Genomic DNA, 18702 nt, shown 5'->3' with positions numbered 1-18702 from the left:
CACTTAGACTAAGGAACAGCGTGATCCAAAAAGGAAAAAGTGTCAGTTAGACGAAGGAACAGTTTGATCCAAAAAGGCAAAAGTGTCAGTTAGACGAAGGAACAGTGTGATCCAAAAAGGCAAAAGTGGCAGTTAGAGTAAGGAACAGTGTGATCCAAAAAGGCAAAAGTGGCAGTTAGAGTAAGGAACAGTGTGACCCAGGTTGGGGAAAATGGTAGTTACACTAGGGAACTGTTTGAAATGAATGTAAAGAAATTTCCAGCATGAGGGACAATAAATGGCCAGCATGCTGGTTCTGCTAACACAGCTTTGACATGGTGCACTGGAAGGAGGCCTCGTATTTCTACACATTAATACCTTGAGAACACCAAACTTAATGCCCCCATAACAATGAGCACTCTGCTAGTTCATTGGCTGTATCTTGCACCCGGCGCACCGTGCCTCCAGTAGACTTTGGCTCCTGATGTAACAATGTCAGGATTTATAAAGAGGCGGCCTGCAGGGAAATCTGTAGGACAGATGGGAGATGTCATCTAGCAGAGCAATTTTTCACTTTTTGTTTTTGCTGCAATCGCTGTGTTCCGGGAGGGTGTGAGGGGGCTGTTTTTTTTTTTTGGCAGCTGAACAATCCGGCTTCATATCAAGAAATGAATCCTAAAAATAACAGTTGGACCCCCAGCGATGCAGAGGGAAGGCTCAGGTTTCCTAAAACTCTGTAAAATCACAAACATCAGTCAGAGTTCTGCAGCAATATACATCCAATGGCCATAAAGATAGAAAACCCGTCCCCTCAACTTCAGCAGAAACAAGCCGATCTTACCATAGAAGGAATATCAACAAATTGGCTTTATCTGTACCTTGGATTAATGTGTGCCCTGACACTGTCTCTAATGTACATGGTCCTCTGTAGAAGCCAACAGTTAGCGGGTTCCTTCTAAAAAAGCCATTCTCAATCAGGGTTTTGTGAAAGCCTAGGGTTCCTTCAGGGGTTCCTTGACCAATGACATTTCTTCTGGTGCTCCAGTGCCTCTCAGTGTGCTCCAAATCCACACAGCATCTAATGTCTCTAGTGCATCCAGTGACTCTAGATGGGCTACAAGTCAACATGTCATCCACTGTCTCCCACGCTCTCAGTATTCCCAGTGACTCTAGATGGGTTACCAGTTCACAGGTCACCTAATGTCTCTGGTGCTTTCAGTATGCCCAGTGACTCTAAGTGAGCTACCAGTCCATATGTCACCTAATATCTCCAATGTTCCCAGTATGCCCAGTGACTCTAGGTGGGTTACCAGTCCACATGTCACCTAATGTCTCCAGTGCTCTCAGAATGCCCAGTGATTCTAGGTGGGCTACCAGTCTACATGTCACCTAATGTCTCCAATGTTCCCAGTATGCCCAGTGACTCTAGGTGGGCTACCAGTCCACATGTCACCTAATGTCTTCAATGTTCCCAGTATGCCCAGTGACTCTAGGTGAGCCACCAGTCCACATGTCACCTAATGTCTCCGGTGCTCTCAGTGTGCCCAGTGACTCTAGGTGGACTACCAGTCCTCATGTAATCTAATGTCTTCAGTGCCCCCAATATGTCCAGTGACTCTAGGTGGGCTACCAGTCAAGATGTCATCCAATGTCTCCGAATCTTCCAGTTTGCCTAGTGGGCAACCTAGGATTCCTTCAGGGGTTCCTTGAGCAATGACATTTCTTCTGGTGCTCCAGTACCTCCCAGTTCACTCCAAATCCACATGGCATTTAATGTCTCTGGTGCACCCAGTAACTCTAGATGGGCTACAAGTCAACATGTCATCCAACGTCTCCCACGCTCTCAGTATTCCCAGTGACTCTAGATGGGTTACCAGTCCACATGTCACCTAATGTCTCTGGTGCTTTCAGTATGCCCAGTGACTCTAGGTGGGTTACCAGTCCACATGTCACTTAATGTCTCCAGTGCTCTCAGAATTCCCAGTGATTCTAGGTGGGCTACCAGTCCACATGTCACCTAATGTCTCCAATGTTCCCAGTATGCCCAGTGACTCTAGGTGGGCTACCAGTCCACATGTCACCTAATGTCTCCAGTTCTCCAAATATGCCCAGTGACTCTAGGTGAGCCACCAGTCCACATGTCACCTAATGTCTCTGGTGCTCTCATTGTGCCCAGTGACTCTAGGTGGGCTACTAGTCCTCATGTCATCTAATGTCTTTAGTGTTCCCAATATGTCCAGTGACTCTAGGTGGACTACCAGTCAAGATGTCATCCAATGTCTCTGATGCTTCCAGTTTGCCCAGTGGGAAACCTAGGGTTCCTTCAGGGGTCCCTTGAGCAATGACATTTCTACTCGTGATCCAGTGCCTCTCAGTGTGCTCCAAATCCACATGGCATCTAATGTCTCTGGTGCACCCAGTGACTCTAGATGGGCTACAAGTCAACATGTCATCCTACATCTCCCGCGCTCTCAGTATTCCCTTTGACTCTAGATGGGTTACCAGTCCACATGTCACCTAATGTCCCCAGTGTTCCCAGTATGCCCAGTGACTCTAAGTGGGCTACCAGTCCACATGTCACCAGTACTCTCAGTATGCCCAGTGACTCTAGGTGGGCTACCAGTCCACATGTCACCTAATGTCTCCAGTGTTCCCAGTATGTCCAGTGACTCTAGGTGGGCTACCAGTCCACATGTCACCTAATGTCTCCAGTGTTCCCAGTATGTCCAGTGACTCTAGGTGGGCTACCAGTCCTCATGTCATCTAATGTCTTCATTACTCCCAATACGTCCAGTGACTCTAGGTGGGCTACCAGTCAAGATGTCATCCAATGTCTCCGATGCTTTCAGTTTGCCCAGTGGTTCTAGGTGGGCTACCAGTCAGCACCTCATCTAATGTCTCTGCTGCCCCCAGTATTCCCAGTGACTTTAGGTGGGCTACCAGTCCACATGTCATCAAATGTCTCCGGTGCTCCCATTTTGCCCAGTGAGACTCCCAAGTGCTCTCCCAGTCCATTTGTCATCTAGTGGCTCCCGTGCTCCCAGTGTGCCCAGTGAATCCAAGTGCTCTCCAGCCTACATGTCACCTAATGTCTCCAGTTCACCCAGTATGTCCAGTGACTACAAGTGTTCTCCCAGTCCACATAACATCTAGTGACTCAAGTGCACCCATTGACTTCAAATGCACACCCTGTCAATGTGTCATCTATTGACTTTGGTGCTCCCAACAACTCATAACTGTGCTTCCAGTCTACATGTCCTCTGCTGACCGGTAGTGCACCCCCGTGTCTATAGTATGCCCCCTTGTACAAAGGAAGTATATTACAGGCAGGATCACCAGGTTAAAAAAAGGGAACAAAATCCTAAAAAAAGAAAACTAATGCAGCCATCACATCTAAGGATTGCTAAGCTTAGATATTACTCCTTGGGCCGGCGTTCCCATATAAGTTTAATGGATATTTTCTGGACCCCCCCAGCCCTTCATTGTATGTTCTCGGAGTCTGAGCACCGGGCCGTCTGTCATCTCGCACTTCGCAGTCTCCTTTTCCCATGAGTCTGCAGGAAATGCCACCCGGGAATTCCCGTTCATGGAGAGCAAAGAGCGATCGCTATCTGATCCTCATCACGCTAATCATACATGTGCCTTTCCTATGTGGGTCTCTCCATGTTCTCTTCCCACCGCCTATGAGGGAGATTTCACGTACAGCGCGAAAAGGAAGTCAACATGTCAGAGAGAAGTGGGCGGCCATGCTGATCCTGCGGCTTCAATACGTGTCATCGACACTTCTCATCCGCAGCATATTATTCACTTGAAATACACATTAAATTCCATATATCCTAAATACACCACATTGGTTTACTGTATACACTGTGCTGTATATTATATCCTGTATAATGGTTGTATACACTGTGATATACATTATGTACTCTGCACTGCTTCAATGTACAAAGTATGCTGTGCATTATATACTCTGCAATCTGCAGCTGCATACACTCGGCTATATATTGTACAATTATATTCCCAGATAATCCTCTTTATATGTTGTGCTGCATATTATACCCTCCATACTGCTTGGCTATAAACATTGTGTTATACATCATACTGTATAGATACATTTTATATACTTTATACTGTACTATTTTATACATGGTGCTTAAGAATATACAGTACATCCTCCACTCTGCTTGGCTGTATACAGGATGTGGTAGATTGTATACTCCACTCCACTCTGCTGTGTATCCTGTGCTGTACACTATATATTTTAAGATACATAGAAAATAGCCATTCTCAGGGTTCTGTGCAGTCCTAGGGTATCTCCGGAGATGTGTAGGGGTTCCTTGATTGACCCTCAACCTTATGGTGCCTACAAAGTTCCGGGGCCAGCATCTTCAACCAGAGCCAGCGGCTTGACAACAATACTTCTAGCTGACTGTAAGGAACATTCTTCCCACTGACCACAAATGTAAGGAACATTCTTCTCACTGATCACCAATGTAAGGAACATTCTTCCCACTGATCACCAATGTAAGGAACATTCTTCTCACTGATCACCAATGTAAGGAACATTCTTCTCACTGATCACCAATGTAAGGAACATTCTTCTCACTGATCACCAATGTAAGGAACATTCTTCTCACTGATCACCAATGTAAGGAACATTCTTCTCACTGATCACCAATGTAAGGAACATTCTTCTCACTGATCACCAATGTAAGGAACATTCTTCTCACTGATCACCAATGTAAGGAACATTCTTCCTACTGACCACCAATGTAAGGAACATTCTTCCCACTGATCACCAATGTAAGGAACATTCTTCCCACTGATCACCAATGTAAGGAACATTCTTCTCACTGATCACCAATGTAAGGAACGTTCTTCTCACTGATCACCAATGTAAGGAACGTTCTCACTGATCACCAATGTAAGGGACATTCTTCTCACTGATCACCAATGTAAGGAACATTCTTCTCACTGATCACCAATGTAAGGGACATTCTTCACACTGATCACCAATGTAAGGGACATTCTTCTCACTGATCACCAATGTAAGGGACATTCTTCTCACTGATCACCAATGTAAGGAACGTTCTTCTCACTGATCACCAATGTAAGGAACGTTCTTCACACTGATCACCAATGTAAGGGACATTCTTCACACTGATCACCAATGTAAGGAACATTCTTCTCACTGATCACCAATGTAAGGAGCATTCTTCTCACTGATCACCAATGTAAGGAACATTCTTCCTACTGATCACCAATGTAAGGAACATTCTTTCTACTGATCACCAATGTAAGGAACATTCTTCCCACTGATCACCAATGTAAGGAGCATTCTTCTCACTGATCACCAATGTAAGGAACATTCTTCTCACTGATCACCAATGTAAGGAACATTCTTCTCACTGATCACCAATGTAAGGAACGTTCTTCTCACTGATCACCAATGTAAGGAACGTTCTTCTCACTGATCACCAATGTAAGGAACGTTCTTCTCACTGATCACCAATGTAAGGAACATTCTTCCCACTGATCACCAATGTAAGGAACGTTCTTCTCACTGATCACCAATGTAAGGAACGTTCTTCTCACTGATCACCAATGTAAGGAACATTCTTCCCACTGATCACCAATGTAAGGAACGTTCTTCTCACTGATCACCAATGTAAGGAACGTTCTTCACACTGATCAGCAATGTAAGGGACATTCTTCTCACTGATCACCAATGTAAGGAACGTTCTTCACACTGATCACAAATGTAAGGGACATTCTTCACACTGATCACCAATGTAAGGGACATTCTTCTCACTGATCACCAATGTAAGGGACATTCTTCCCACTGATCACCAATGTAAGGGACATTCTTCCCACTGATCACCAATGTAAGGAGCATTCTTCCCACTGATCACCAATGTAAGGAACATTCTTCCCACTGACCACCAATGTAAGGGACATTCTTCTCACTGATCACCAATGAAGGGAACATTCTTCTCACTGATCACCAATGTAAGGAACATTCTTCCCACTGACCACCAATGAAGGGAACATTCTTCTCACTGATCACCAATGTAAGGGACATTCTTCTCACTGACCACCAATGTAAGGGACATTCTTCCCACTGATCACCAATGTAAGGAACATTCTTCTCACTGATCACCAATGTAAGGAGCATTCTTCTCACTGATCACCAATGTAAGGAGCATTCTTCTCACTGATCACCAATGTAAGGAACATTCTTCTCACTGATCACCAATGTAAGGAACATTCTTCCCACTGACCACCAATGTAAGGAACATTCTTCCCACTGATCACCAATGTAGGGGACATTGGGGGGCTCTCTCACTAAGCAGTCAATGTAAGGGGAAGCAATAAATATGAAAAAAAGTTGCGCTACTAATGATGAAAAAAAGCCAAAAAGCAATAATTTAGCAGCCAGCATCAACAGTGTAGTGAAATGTGTAACAAAGTGAAGGAAAATATATAAATGCAGCTCTAATATGAAAATCAAAATATCAAAGCATCCCTCAGGGATGAGTTTGAAACTGGTGACAGCTTGTAACTCAAACACAAACATATAATATATAAATCATACAAGTCATAAAAAAGCTGTCAAATATACACAGCAAATAAATAAAAAATGACTGTGGAAAAAAAGGGCAACAAAAAACTGTCCGTGATAGACTCAAAATATTCCTCAACAAGGTCCATATGAAGAGAATGTATAAAGGTGATGCCTTTTCAACCAGTGGGTATAGCTAGACGATTTTTACATACACTCCAATATAGTGTATGTAAAAATTGTTCCATGTGTGGCCACCATTAAAAAATAAGACCCGATCGAAGTGCACCTCCGCATCATCACCATCTTCCACCAAGCACCCGCTGGATTGAATGATCCAAATGCCTGATTGACCCACCGCCGTATGGTGAGTGTGTCCACCCTTTGTGGTAAGCGTTCCTAATTCTTCTATCATCTTACCTGTATGTTGGCAAATGTTATATGAAGAGGCCGTCCATGCTATATCCACTGGTTGAAAAGGCATCACCTTTATACATTCTCTTCATATGGAACTTCGTTGCACCTTATTGAGGAATATTTTGAGTCTATCACGGACAGTTTTTTGTTGCCCTTTTTTTCCACAGTCATTTTTTATTTATTTGCTGTGTATATTTGACAGCTGTTTTATGACTTGTATGATTTATATATTATATGTTTGTGTCTGAGTTACAAGCTGTCACCAGTTTCACACTGATCCCCGAGGGATGCTTTGATATTTTAATGTAAGGGGAAGCAAGGATTTTTTTTCTCTGCTGACTACCCATGGAAAGGGAGTCTGTCTCTTTTCTCGACATAAAATTTATTTATAATGTTTATATTTTGATTGTTACTGAAAATCATTTTATGCTAAAGAGCAGAGTGTTTACAATGATTTATCTTGGGTGACATGTATACTAGATACGCTACATTCTTCATACTTCTATTATATCTACAATGTAACTGATGGGGCTCACAGACAGTGAGCTGAGGATGATAATTTTAGATTTTGTTGAGACCTGAAAATTATTTCATGAGTTCCTCGGGGATAGGAAGGTTGTGTAAGCCAGCTCTGTGCTTTGTCATCATGCTTTGTGCCCCCTCTATGCCCTGTGCATTATTCTCTGCACCCCCTCTATGTCCTGTACATTATTCTCTGTGCCCCCTCTATGTCCTGTACATTATTCTCTGTGCCCCCTCTATGTCCTGTACATTATTCTCTGTGCCCCCTCTATGTCCTGTACATTATTCTCTGTGCCCCCTCTATGCCCTGTACATTATTCTCTGTGCCCCCTCTATGCCCTGTACATTATTCTCTGTGCCCCCTCTATGCCCTGTACATTATTCTCTGTACCCCCTCTATGCCCTGTACATTATTCTCTGTGCCCCCTCTATGCCCTGTACATTATTCTCTGTGCCTCCTCTATATCCTGGACATTATTCTCTGTGCCCCCTCTATGCCCTGGACATTATTCTCTGTACCTCCTCTATATCCTGTACATTATTCTCTGTGCCCCCTCTATGCCCTGTACATTATTCTCTGTGCCCCCTCTATGTCCTGTACATTATTCTCTGCGCCCCCTCTATGTCCTGTACATTATTCTCTGTGCCCCCTCTATGCCCTGTACATTATTCTCTGTGCCCCCTCTATGCCCTGTACATTATTCTCTGTGCTCCCTCTATGTCCTGTACATTATTCTCTGTGCCCCCTCTATGCCCTGTACATTATTCTCTGTGCCCCCTCTATGCCCTGTACATTATTCTCTGTGCCCCCTCTATGTCCTGTACATTATTCTCTGTGCCCCCTCTATGCCCTGTACATTATTCTCTGTGCTCCCTCTATGTCCTGTACATTATTCTCTGTGCTCCCTCTATGCCCTGTACATTATTCTCTGTGCCTCCTCTATGCCCTGTGCAAATATTCTCTGCACCCCCTCTATATCCTGTACATTATTCTCTGTGTCCCCTCTATGCCCTGTACATTATTCTCTGTGCTCCCTCTATGCCCTGTACATTATTCTCTGTGCTCCCTCTATGCCCTGTACATTATTCTCTGTGCCCCCTCTATATCCTGTACATTATTCTCTGTGCCCCCTCTATGTCCTGTACATTATTCTCTGTGCTCCCTCTATATCCTGTACATTATTCTCTGTGCCCCCTCTATGTCCTGTACATTATTCTCTGTGCCCCCTCTATATCCTGTACATTATTCTCTGTGCCCCCTCTATGCCCTGTACATTATTCTCTGTGCTCCCTCTATGTCCTGTACATTATTCTCTGTGCCCCCTCTATGCCCTGTACATTATTCTCTGTGTCCCCTCTATGCCCTGTACATTATTCTCTGTGCCCCCTCTATGTTCTGTACATTATTCTCTGCACCCCCTCTATATCCTGTACATTATTCTCTGCGCCCCCTCTATGCCCTGTACATTATTCTCTGTGCTCCCTCTATGTCCTGTACATTATTCTTTGTGCCCCCTCTATGCCCTCTACATTATTCTCTGTGCCCCCTCTATGCCCTGTACATTATTCTCTGTGCCCCCTCTATGTCCTGTACATTATTCTCTGTGCCCCCTCTATGTCCTGTACATTATTCTCTGTGCCCCCTCTATGCCCTGTACATTATTCTCTGTGCCCCCTCTATGTCCTGTACATTATTCTCTGTGTTTCCTCTATATCCTGTACATTATTCTCTGTGTTTCCTCTATATCCTGTACATTATTCTCTGTGCCCCCTCTATGTCCTGTACATTATTCTCTGTGCCCCCTCTATGCCCTCTACATTATTCTCTGTGCCCCCTCTATGCCCTCTACATTATTCTCTGTGCCCCTCTATGTCCTGTACATTATTCTCTGTGCCCCCTCTATGCCCACTACATTATTCTCTGTGCCCCCTCTATGCCCTCTACATTATTCTCTGCGCCCCCTCTATGTCCTGTACATTATTCTCTGTGCCCCCTCTTTCTCCTGTACATTATTCTTTGTGCCCCCTCTATGCCCTCTACATTATTCTCTATGCCCTGTACATTATTCTCTGCGCCCCCTCTATGTCCTGTACATTATTCTCTGTGCCCCCTGTATGTCCTGTACATTATTCTCTGTGCCCCCTCTATATCCTGTACATTATTCTCTGAGCCCCCTCTATGTCCTGTACATTATTCTCTGTGCCCCCTGTATGTCCTGTACATTATTCTCTGTGCCCCCTCTATATCCTGTACATTATTCTCTGTGCCCCCTCTATGCCCTGTACATTTATTCTCTGTGCCCACTCTATGCCCTGTACATTATTCTCTGTGCCCCCTCTATATCCTGTACATTATTCTCTGTGCCCCCTCTATGCCCTGTACATTTATTCTCTGTGCCCACTCTATGCCCTGTACATTTATTCTCTGTGCCCACTCTATGTCCTGTACATTATTCTCTGTGCCCCCTCTATGCCCTGTACATTATTCTCTGTGCTTCCTCTATATCCTGTACATTATTCTCTGTGCCCCTGTGGGGTGACATGGAAGGGGTCTGGGATGCAGGTGGAATCTGTACCTTATGGGGTGATTAGGGGGTGCCCAGACACATCCGGCACACCCCATGTTCACGCCTATGTGATGGGTAGACTGTGCCAAACTTCTATGGAGAATGATCTTCCCTGCCTGGAAAGGGCAATCTTCTGCTGCCTCGTCTATTCTCTCCCCTCTGAGCCACCCAAATACTCCTTTACTTATTGTGATCCTTTCTTCTTCATGGTAACCATCAGTCTGAATAAAATTCGATCGTGTCTTTCTTTTGCAGATAAGCCAGATCCCCCGGCCGGGCAGCCCTGCACCTCGGAGATGAAGGGCTCGGCCCTGACCCTGTCCTGGTACGGCCCCACCTATGATGGAGGCAGCGTGGTCCAGTCCTACTCGGTGGAGATCTGGGACTCCGTGGACAAGACGTGGTCCGACCTGACGCAGTGCAGGAGCACCTCCTTCAACGTGGAGAATTTACTACACGACCGCGAGTACAAGTTCCGGATCCGGGCCACCAACGTGTACGGAACCAGCGAGCCCAGCCAGGAATCCGACCCTGTGGCCTACAAGGAGAAAGTAGAAGGAGGTAACAATGTAACACTTTTTGGGATCTTTAAAGGGCCTCTACATTCAGAACTATCTATCGTGTCTTTAAAGCCTCTGCCCCTGATTGGGTGTTCATAGTCATTAGGAATTTTGCTCCTGAATTCAGAGCAGAGTTGTCGCTCTCATGTAGGCGGTGCCTGCTTGCACTACAGTGGGAGGAGATATTGCAGTGGGCGTGGATGGTTATTGCTGATTCAAAAGCCTGTAAATTTTTGATTAGCACTTGGCCACACCCAGCCCCGCCCGCTGCTTAATGGATTGACAGCTCTGGCTCTGCTCTGGAGGCCCTCCCACTGGGAGCTGCAGTGTCTGCGGAGGGGGAGCATGTGAGACACCAATAAAGGAGGATTTGGCTCATTTGGGACTTGTGTAGACTGTCATACAGCAGCTTCTTATTTTACTTTAAGGACAGTGTTACATAATTTTTCTGTGTAGAGATTCTTAACTACTTTAGGAAATCGGCCTCCATGAGTCCTCTTTACTGTTCAGTGTCAATGCCAATAATATTTTTCTTTCATATTTTTGTAGAACATAAAGATGAAGTTGAAGTGTCCGATGATGGTAAGTTATCCATAAATTATGTATATATAGTGGTGGGACATTAGAGTGTAAGCTTCTCTGGTACAGAGACTTATATGACTGGCTCAGTGATCTCTGTACAGCACTGCAGTATATGTCAGAGCTATATAAATGTATAATAATAAGTGTGTGACTGTGGGGAGACATTAGAGTGTACATTTTTGTTTATTAAAAAATCATACAAACATACAGCTTATTAATAAAAACATATTTACATAAACATAAACAACAACTAAACAAAAACAAGCGTGCTTACATCAGCAAGTAAAGAAAACCGTTTCCTGACAAGATTACATAGAAAGAAACATATTTTAAGGACAACAAAAAAAGAGACTACAAACCCCGAACCTCAACTTAAACACAATCCAGGCTAAGAAACATTTTAAGATTTAATCGCCATCAGGATGCTTTAGATACACGCTTCTCACTCACCCCCCCCCCCCCCCCCCCCCATTTGGAGAACCCTACATGTTTTAATATTCTCTGTGATTCCTCCTCCATAGACGTCACAGACTTCTCAGCAGATGATCCCTCACCTCCACCTCAGAAAACACCTCAAACGTATTTGATACCTCCACCCTCACCGATTCCAAAGCCCCCCCATTAACCCTCCCCCCCCACATCATTCACCCCGACTTCCACATCATTCACCCTGACTTCCACCCCCACCATCATCCAATCCATCCCTCACTCCACCCCCTCGGTGTCTGCTGACCCCCAGCTGCACTTCTGCCACACCGAGGAGGAGGGGTTGGCACCACCATACACTCTGGTCCAGCACCCTCCACTGCCTTCACTACACTAAGAGAAACAATAGGTGCAGACACAGAATTGACAACCACACTTTCTGACACTGACTGGGGAACCACAGACTGGGGGGACACTGACACCACAGAGGGCCTCACAGACACAGATTCTGACGGGACAGAGACACTAGGATTCCCTGGTACAACCTCCACCAACCCAGACTCTTCTCTATCTAGACAGAAAAATTCCTCCACTAACTCTGGCTTATTGTGCAAAGCCTCAGGGCACCGGCTATAAGGGTGACCAACCTTATCACATAGGTTACATTTAATGATGTTACAGTCCCTCGCCAGATGCCCCAGTTCCTGACACAAAGAGCACTTCTGTTCTGGACAATTAGAGGAGAAATGTCCCCTGACTCCACATTTATGGCACAGATTAGGTTGACCAGGGTAGAAGATGGTAATCCTATCTCTACCAATAAAGGCAGAGGAGGGCAAATGCTGGACCACATTCCCACACACACTCAACCTCATTAACACTGACCACCCACCCGTCCAGATTCCTCTATCATCCACAAACTTTTTTAGCGGGCACAAAGTTTCACCAAATCTCCTCAACCAGACCCATAAATCCTCGGGGGGTATAGACTCATTCCTTGTCAGGATAGTCACATTTTTTTATCAAGGACTGTCGTGACATTATCTTGGGGACAAGCCCCTTCCAGTCTGGCCCCTATATACATGCTCAAACCGCTCCCAAAACAGATCCAGAGATTTTGGAAGCAAAAATAACAAATCATATTCATAGGAACCAGCCGGACTGATAAGAGCATAAATATCCTCCGCCTTAAATCCCATGGCTAGGATCTTATCCACAACCACCCTCCTGATAGGTGGAATACCTCCTCCTTCCCACCTAAGCTGTACCACATTCCTGTGTTTAATGGAAGAAGGTGCGATAGATTAAAGTCCCACAATTGACTCTCTTCCACCAGCAGCAGCAGCATGACTTTGTCCCAACACAGCCTTAGCATAGTTCATAACTGGGACAGATGACACAGAATTAAGGGTTTTAGACACATTTAGTGGCTGCCTAGGAACCTCTGCATTCCGGTTTGGTAATTTAACCACCACCTGATCCTCTCTCCTTCCCTTTAGCATAGCAGTCCCGCTCACCATAGTTCCAAAAGTACCACAATTACCAGCAGTCCCGACATCAGGTAAAGTCTTCTGTTCATAAAAAACACCAACTGCTTTAGCGTCCATACGGCTCTCCTGCTCTGCAGTGTTAGTGTCCATATGGGATTCCTGTTCCTTGTCCTCACAGCCAGAAGGAACATTTTTGTCTGGATAACCACCATCTCCTCCTGCATTCCCTGCCAATTGCAAGGATCCATTGACAGATGCTGTCTGTTTCTCTGTAGTAGTAATCATCGGAAAGGCATCCATACACTGTGAGAGTTTTTCAGCAAGCACTCCTTTATGATCCTCATCTAATGAGTCGGTGCTGCTCAAGGGAGATTCCACTTCTGTTAAGGCCTGCAGCAATCCACCATTTTCCTCAACCTCCACCTGAGATGACCCAGGCTACTGGGGAGGGAGGGGGGCAGATAATGACTCAGACATGACAGATCCTGAGACAGGGGTAGTACTGGGGCCACCATGTGAAGCCACTTCCTTACCCCCCATCCATACTGTCACCGTTGCTCTGGCATACACCCTCTGGCTTGTACTTGCACATGCACTCTCCTTCATCCGTTGGAATCTCTCCTCGTTCTCATATTTTTCTCTCTCTCGCACCACTGCTTTCCTTCAAAGAAGTGACCAGCTTCTCCTGCTTCTTTAATGCCTCCTCCAGAGACTTTAGCTTGGAGTCTTCCCTCCTACTGCTCCCAGATTTACTGTGCAGAGATATCTTTTTCCTGAAATCTGCTTTCAGGACAGCAAGTTTCTGTTCCTCCTTGGTAAAATGGCAAAGGCTGTTCACCACTTTATCCTGGAATGCTGATAAGGACTCCCCTTGCATGGGGACAGGCCCAGGATCCATTGCAGCTTGAGCACATGGTGTACGCCTCAGTGCTTCTGGGGAGCCTCCACCTGTGTCTTCCCCAACATGGTCCATGCTTGTCTGGGAAAAGCCTGCAGGACAGTCCCCAGGATTGCTGCTTCTCTCATCTGAGATCCCAGCAGAGTGAGCCAGCAGCACCTTGCAGAACAGCACCTGGTGGAGAAGCTCCTCTGGTACAGAGGCTGATGTGATTGGCTCAGTGATCTCTGTACAGCACTGCAGTATATGTCAGAGCTATATAAATGTATAATAATAATAATAGTGTGTGACTGTGGGGGGGGGGGGGGGGGGGGGCATTAAAGTGCAGTAATAATAGTCTGACCCCCAGGGAGGAAATATGTTTATTTTCAATTTTCATCCAGGAACAGATTTCTGGGAATATAAATTGTGTGTTTGTGTCTTGCAGAGGAGATGTCGGAGTCGGATTACCGGAATGTCGTTATAAACACCACACAGAAGGTGGCAGAGTTCTACGATGTGGAGGAGCGGCTGGGAACGTGAGTATGATGGGGGAATGTTTGTGGGGTCTTTCTTGCGCCCGCCGCGTCCCACCAGTCTGGGCTGCCACTCTCACTGTCACTTCCATGATTTATACTTCCTGTGGTTTACACATATTGTCACTCAGACAGACACAGGAGTGTGGGAAATCCCTCCGATCGCCCCGGACCGGCCGCCTTTCCCAGGACTCCATCCTGAGATATTAGTAACCCGGCACGTCAATCCAAAAATCTATTTATTTTTTATGGACAGTGGCTGGAAAATTGTAGACAGCTTCACATTTTGATGGATTTTTTTTTTTAAACATGAAGCAGTACAAAGCAATCGAATCATATACAAGTTACAGTGTCTAGAAAAAGTATTCACACCCCTTGAAATTTCCCACATTTCGTCATGTTACAACCAAAAATTTAAATGTATTTTATTGGGATTTAACACAAAGTGTCACATAATTGAGAAGTGGAAGAAAAATGATAAATGATACAAATATGTGAAAAGTGTGGGGGGGGGGGGCATTTGTATGGCGCCCCCCCGGAGTCAATACTTTGTAGAACCCCCTTTCTCTACAAGTCTGTTTGAGGATGTCTCTACCAGCTTTGCACATCTAGAGAGGACATTTCTGCCCATTCTTCTTTGCAAAATATCTCAAGCTCTGTCAGATTGGATGGAGAGCGTCTGTGAACAGCAATTCTCAAGTCTTTCCACAGATTCTCAATGTGATTTAGGTCTGGACTGTGACTGGGCCATTCTAACACACATGAATATGCTTTGATCTAAACCATTCCATTGTAGCTCTGGCTGGATGTTTCGGGTCGTTGTCCTGCTGGAAGGTGAACCTCCGCCCCAGTCTCAAGTCTTTTGGAGACTCTAACAGGTTTTCTTCTAAGATTGTCCTGTATTTGTCTCCATCCATCTTCCCATCAACTCCGACCAGCTTCCCTGTCCCTGCTGAAGAAAACCATCCCCACCACATGATGGGCCACCACCATGTTTCACAGTGGGGATGGTGTGTTCAGGGTGATGTGCAGTGCTAGTTTTCCTCCACACATAGCGTTTTGCTTTTAGGCCAAAAAGTTGAATTTTAGTCTCATCTGACCAGATCACCTTCTTCCACACGTTTGCTGTGTCCTCCACATGGCTTCTCACAAACTACAAACAGGACTTCTTATGACTTTCTTTCACCAATGTCTTTCTTCTTGTCACTCTTCCATAAAGGGCAGATTTGTGGAGAACACGACTAATAGTTGTCCTGTGGACAGATTCTCCCACCTGAGCTGTGGATCTCTGCAGCTCCTCCAGAGTTACCATGGACCTCTTGGTTCTTCTCTGATGAATGCTCTCCTTGCCCGGCCGGTCAGTTTAGGTGGACGGCCATGTCTTGGTAGGTTTGCAGTTGTGCCATACTCTTTCCATTTTCCGATGATGGATTGAACAGAGCTCCGTGAGATGTTCAAAGCTTGGGAGATTTTTTTATAACCTAACCCTGCTTTATACTTCTCCACAACTTTATCCCTGACCTGTCTGGTGTGTTCCTTGGCCTTCATGATGCTGTTTGTTCACTAAAGTTCTCTAACAAACCTCTGAGGGCTTCACAGAACAGCTGTATTTATACTGAGATTAAGTTACACACAGGTGGACTCCATTTACTAATTAGGTGACTTCTGAAGGCAATTGGTTCAACTAGAATTTTAGTTAGGGGTATCAAATTAAAGGGGGCGTCATGCAAATGCCCCCCCCCCCCCCCCACACACACACACACACACTTTTCACATATTTATTTGTGTAATTTATCATTTTCCTTCCACTTCACAATTATGTGTCACTTTGTGTTGGTCTATCACATAAAATCCCAATAAAATACATTTACATTTTTGGTTGTAACATGACAAAGTTTTGAAAATTTCAAGGGGTATGAATACTTTTTCAGGGCACTGTATTTTTAAAAAAAGGTCTTCATATGGAAAATTCAAGTGAATCTTCTTTCTTCCACAACACTACAAGTGAAATCCACCACCAAATGTACTAAGTGAACTCACCAGAGGTAGATATATATTATAGGTAATATGCTCACAGCCGGGAATCGTTGGTCGGAGCGAACCCGGGTTTTTGTCTTTGTACATCATACATGTGTCAGTGGAGACGAATCAAAATGTGAGTTTATAAAAATTGGTTTTATGAATAAAGATTTTAAAGATTTCACTCTATGCAAGTTTTTTTCTCTCTTCCTTTTGGATTACATGTTGATGGCTGCCTTGGAGGGGACAGGGAGGAGGCGGGATGAGTGCCGTACACACAGGAGAATTTCCTGTTTACACGGCGGCCTCTGTAATAGGAAGTCCGTCTCCTGCGCTGCCATTGGACATCATATGAGGCGGGACTTTGTATTAAAGAGGCCGCCGAGAAAACAGGAGTTTCTCCTGTATGTAATCTTTTGGCGCTTGTCCCGCCCCCCCCATCCCCTCCAAGGCTGCAGTTGGGTGCTGCATTCATGGCAATGGTGGGGCTGCATTCCTGGCAATGGTGGGGCTGCATTCCTGGCAATGGTGGGTGCTGCATTCCTGGCAATGGTGGGTGCTGCATTCCTGGCAATGGTGGGTGCTGCATTCCTGGCAATGGTGGGTGCTGCATTCCTGGCAATGGTGGGTGCTGCATTCATGGCAATGGTGGGTGCTGCATTCATGGCAATGGTGGGTGCTGTATTCCAGGCAATGGTGGGTGCTGTATTCCAGGCAATGGTGGGTGCTGTATTCCAGGCAATGGTGGGTGCTGCATTCCTGGCAATGGTGGGTGCTGCATTCCTGGCAATGGTGGGTGCTGCATTCCTGGCAATGGTGGGTGCTGCATTCCTGGCAATGGTGGGTGCTGCATTCCTGGCAATGGTGGGTGCTGCATTCCTGGCAATGGTGGATGCTGCATTTTTGGCAATGGTGGGTGCTGCATTCCTGGCAATAGTAGGTGCTGCATCCCTGGCAATGGTGGGTGCTGCATTTATGGCAATGGTGGGGGCCGTGGGGCTGCATTCCTGGCAATGGTGGGTACTGCATTGCTAGCAATGGTGGGTGCTGCATTCCTGGCAATGGTGGGTGCTGCATTCCTGGCAATGGTGGGTGCTGCATTTCTGGCAATGGTGGGTGCTGCATTCCTGGCAATGGTGGGTGCTGCATTCCTGGCAATGGTGGGCACTGCACTGATGGCAATGGGGGTGCTGCATTCTTGGCACTTGTGAGGCTGCAGATGGGAAGATGGGCACTGACCCTTATTTTGCTTCACAGTTCTTTATTTAAAATTTAGTTTTTTTTTCCTGAAACTTCCCTCCTAAAGTGAAGGTGCGTGTTATAAGCCAATAAATACGGTGTATCCAAATAACACGCCCGAGCTCATCTCTGCACCACACACAGCCACAAAGGCAGGAGAATTCTTGTTGGCCATCTATTAGCGCTCGAACAAACACACTTAGACCGAATTTTAACGGTTCAAAGAATGTCAGGCAAAATGGTCGGCCCTCACGCATGTTCACTTCATCAAATTTGGCCCTCTTTGAAAAAAGTTTGGACACCCCCGCTGTAAAGAGTCTAAGGCAGGGGGTGTCAAACTGGCGGCCCTCCAGCTGTTGTGAAACTACAAGTCCCATCAGGCCTCTGCCTGTGAGAGTCATGCTTGTAACAGCCAGCCTTGCAATGCCTCATGGGACTTGTAGTTCTGCAGAACAGCTGGAGGGCTGCCAGTTTGACACCTGTGGTCTAAGGTATTTAGTAAGAGGAATGGCAAGTTTTTTTAAAGTTGCATTTTTTTTTGTCACAATTTTTTGGAAAATGTAATAAAATATGTATTTTTTTTTTTTTTTTTTTAACATATCGTCACCAGTGCAGTACAGCCTCCTCATATGACTGGTGTGGTGGTGATCAGGAATACTGACTGGTGACAGAAAAAAAAATGTAACTCATTTTTTATTAAATTTCTTAAACTTTTTTTTCATTTTTTTTTACAATTTTTTTTTTTTTTTAATCCTATCATAAGAGTAGCTCGGTGTCACCATAGGTTTTTAATAAAACCTGACCGTCATTTAATGGGGCACATAAGAGGGCCAGGAGAGTGGTGGGGAACACCAGGTGAAGTGGATGAAGCTCCTCTCAGATTAGGTCATGAGATCCCAATGTACATATAAAAAAACAAACACAAG

At 45.3% G+C, this 18702-nt stretch overlaps 1 protein-coding gene across 3 annotated transcripts in view; it reads left to right on the top strand.

Annotated features, from left to right (window-relative positions):
- Positions 1-18702, top strand: part of MYLK (myosin light chain kinase) — a 270170-nt gene that overhangs the window by 216707 nt on the left and 34761 nt on the right. For all 3 annotated transcript variants that reach the window (XM_073634487.1, XM_073634486.1, XM_073634488.1), the window contains 3 exons: positions 10303-10608; positions 11157-11189; positions 14431-14521. In XM_073634487.1, coding sequence (XP_073490588.1) covers positions 10303-10608; positions 11157-11189; positions 14431-14521 — 430 coding nt within the window. The remainder of the gene's footprint in view (positions 1-10302; positions 10609-11156; positions 11190-14430; positions 14522-18702) is intronic.

This window comes from Aquarana catesbeiana, linkage group LG06 (genome assembly GCF_042186555.1).
Source record: "Aquarana catesbeiana isolate 2022-GZ linkage group LG06, ASM4218655v1, whole genome shotgun sequence".
NCBI lineage: Eukaryota > Metazoa > Chordata > Amphibia > Anura > Ranidae > Aquarana > Aquarana catesbeiana.
This window is presented reverse-complemented; position numbering and strand designations above follow the sequence as displayed.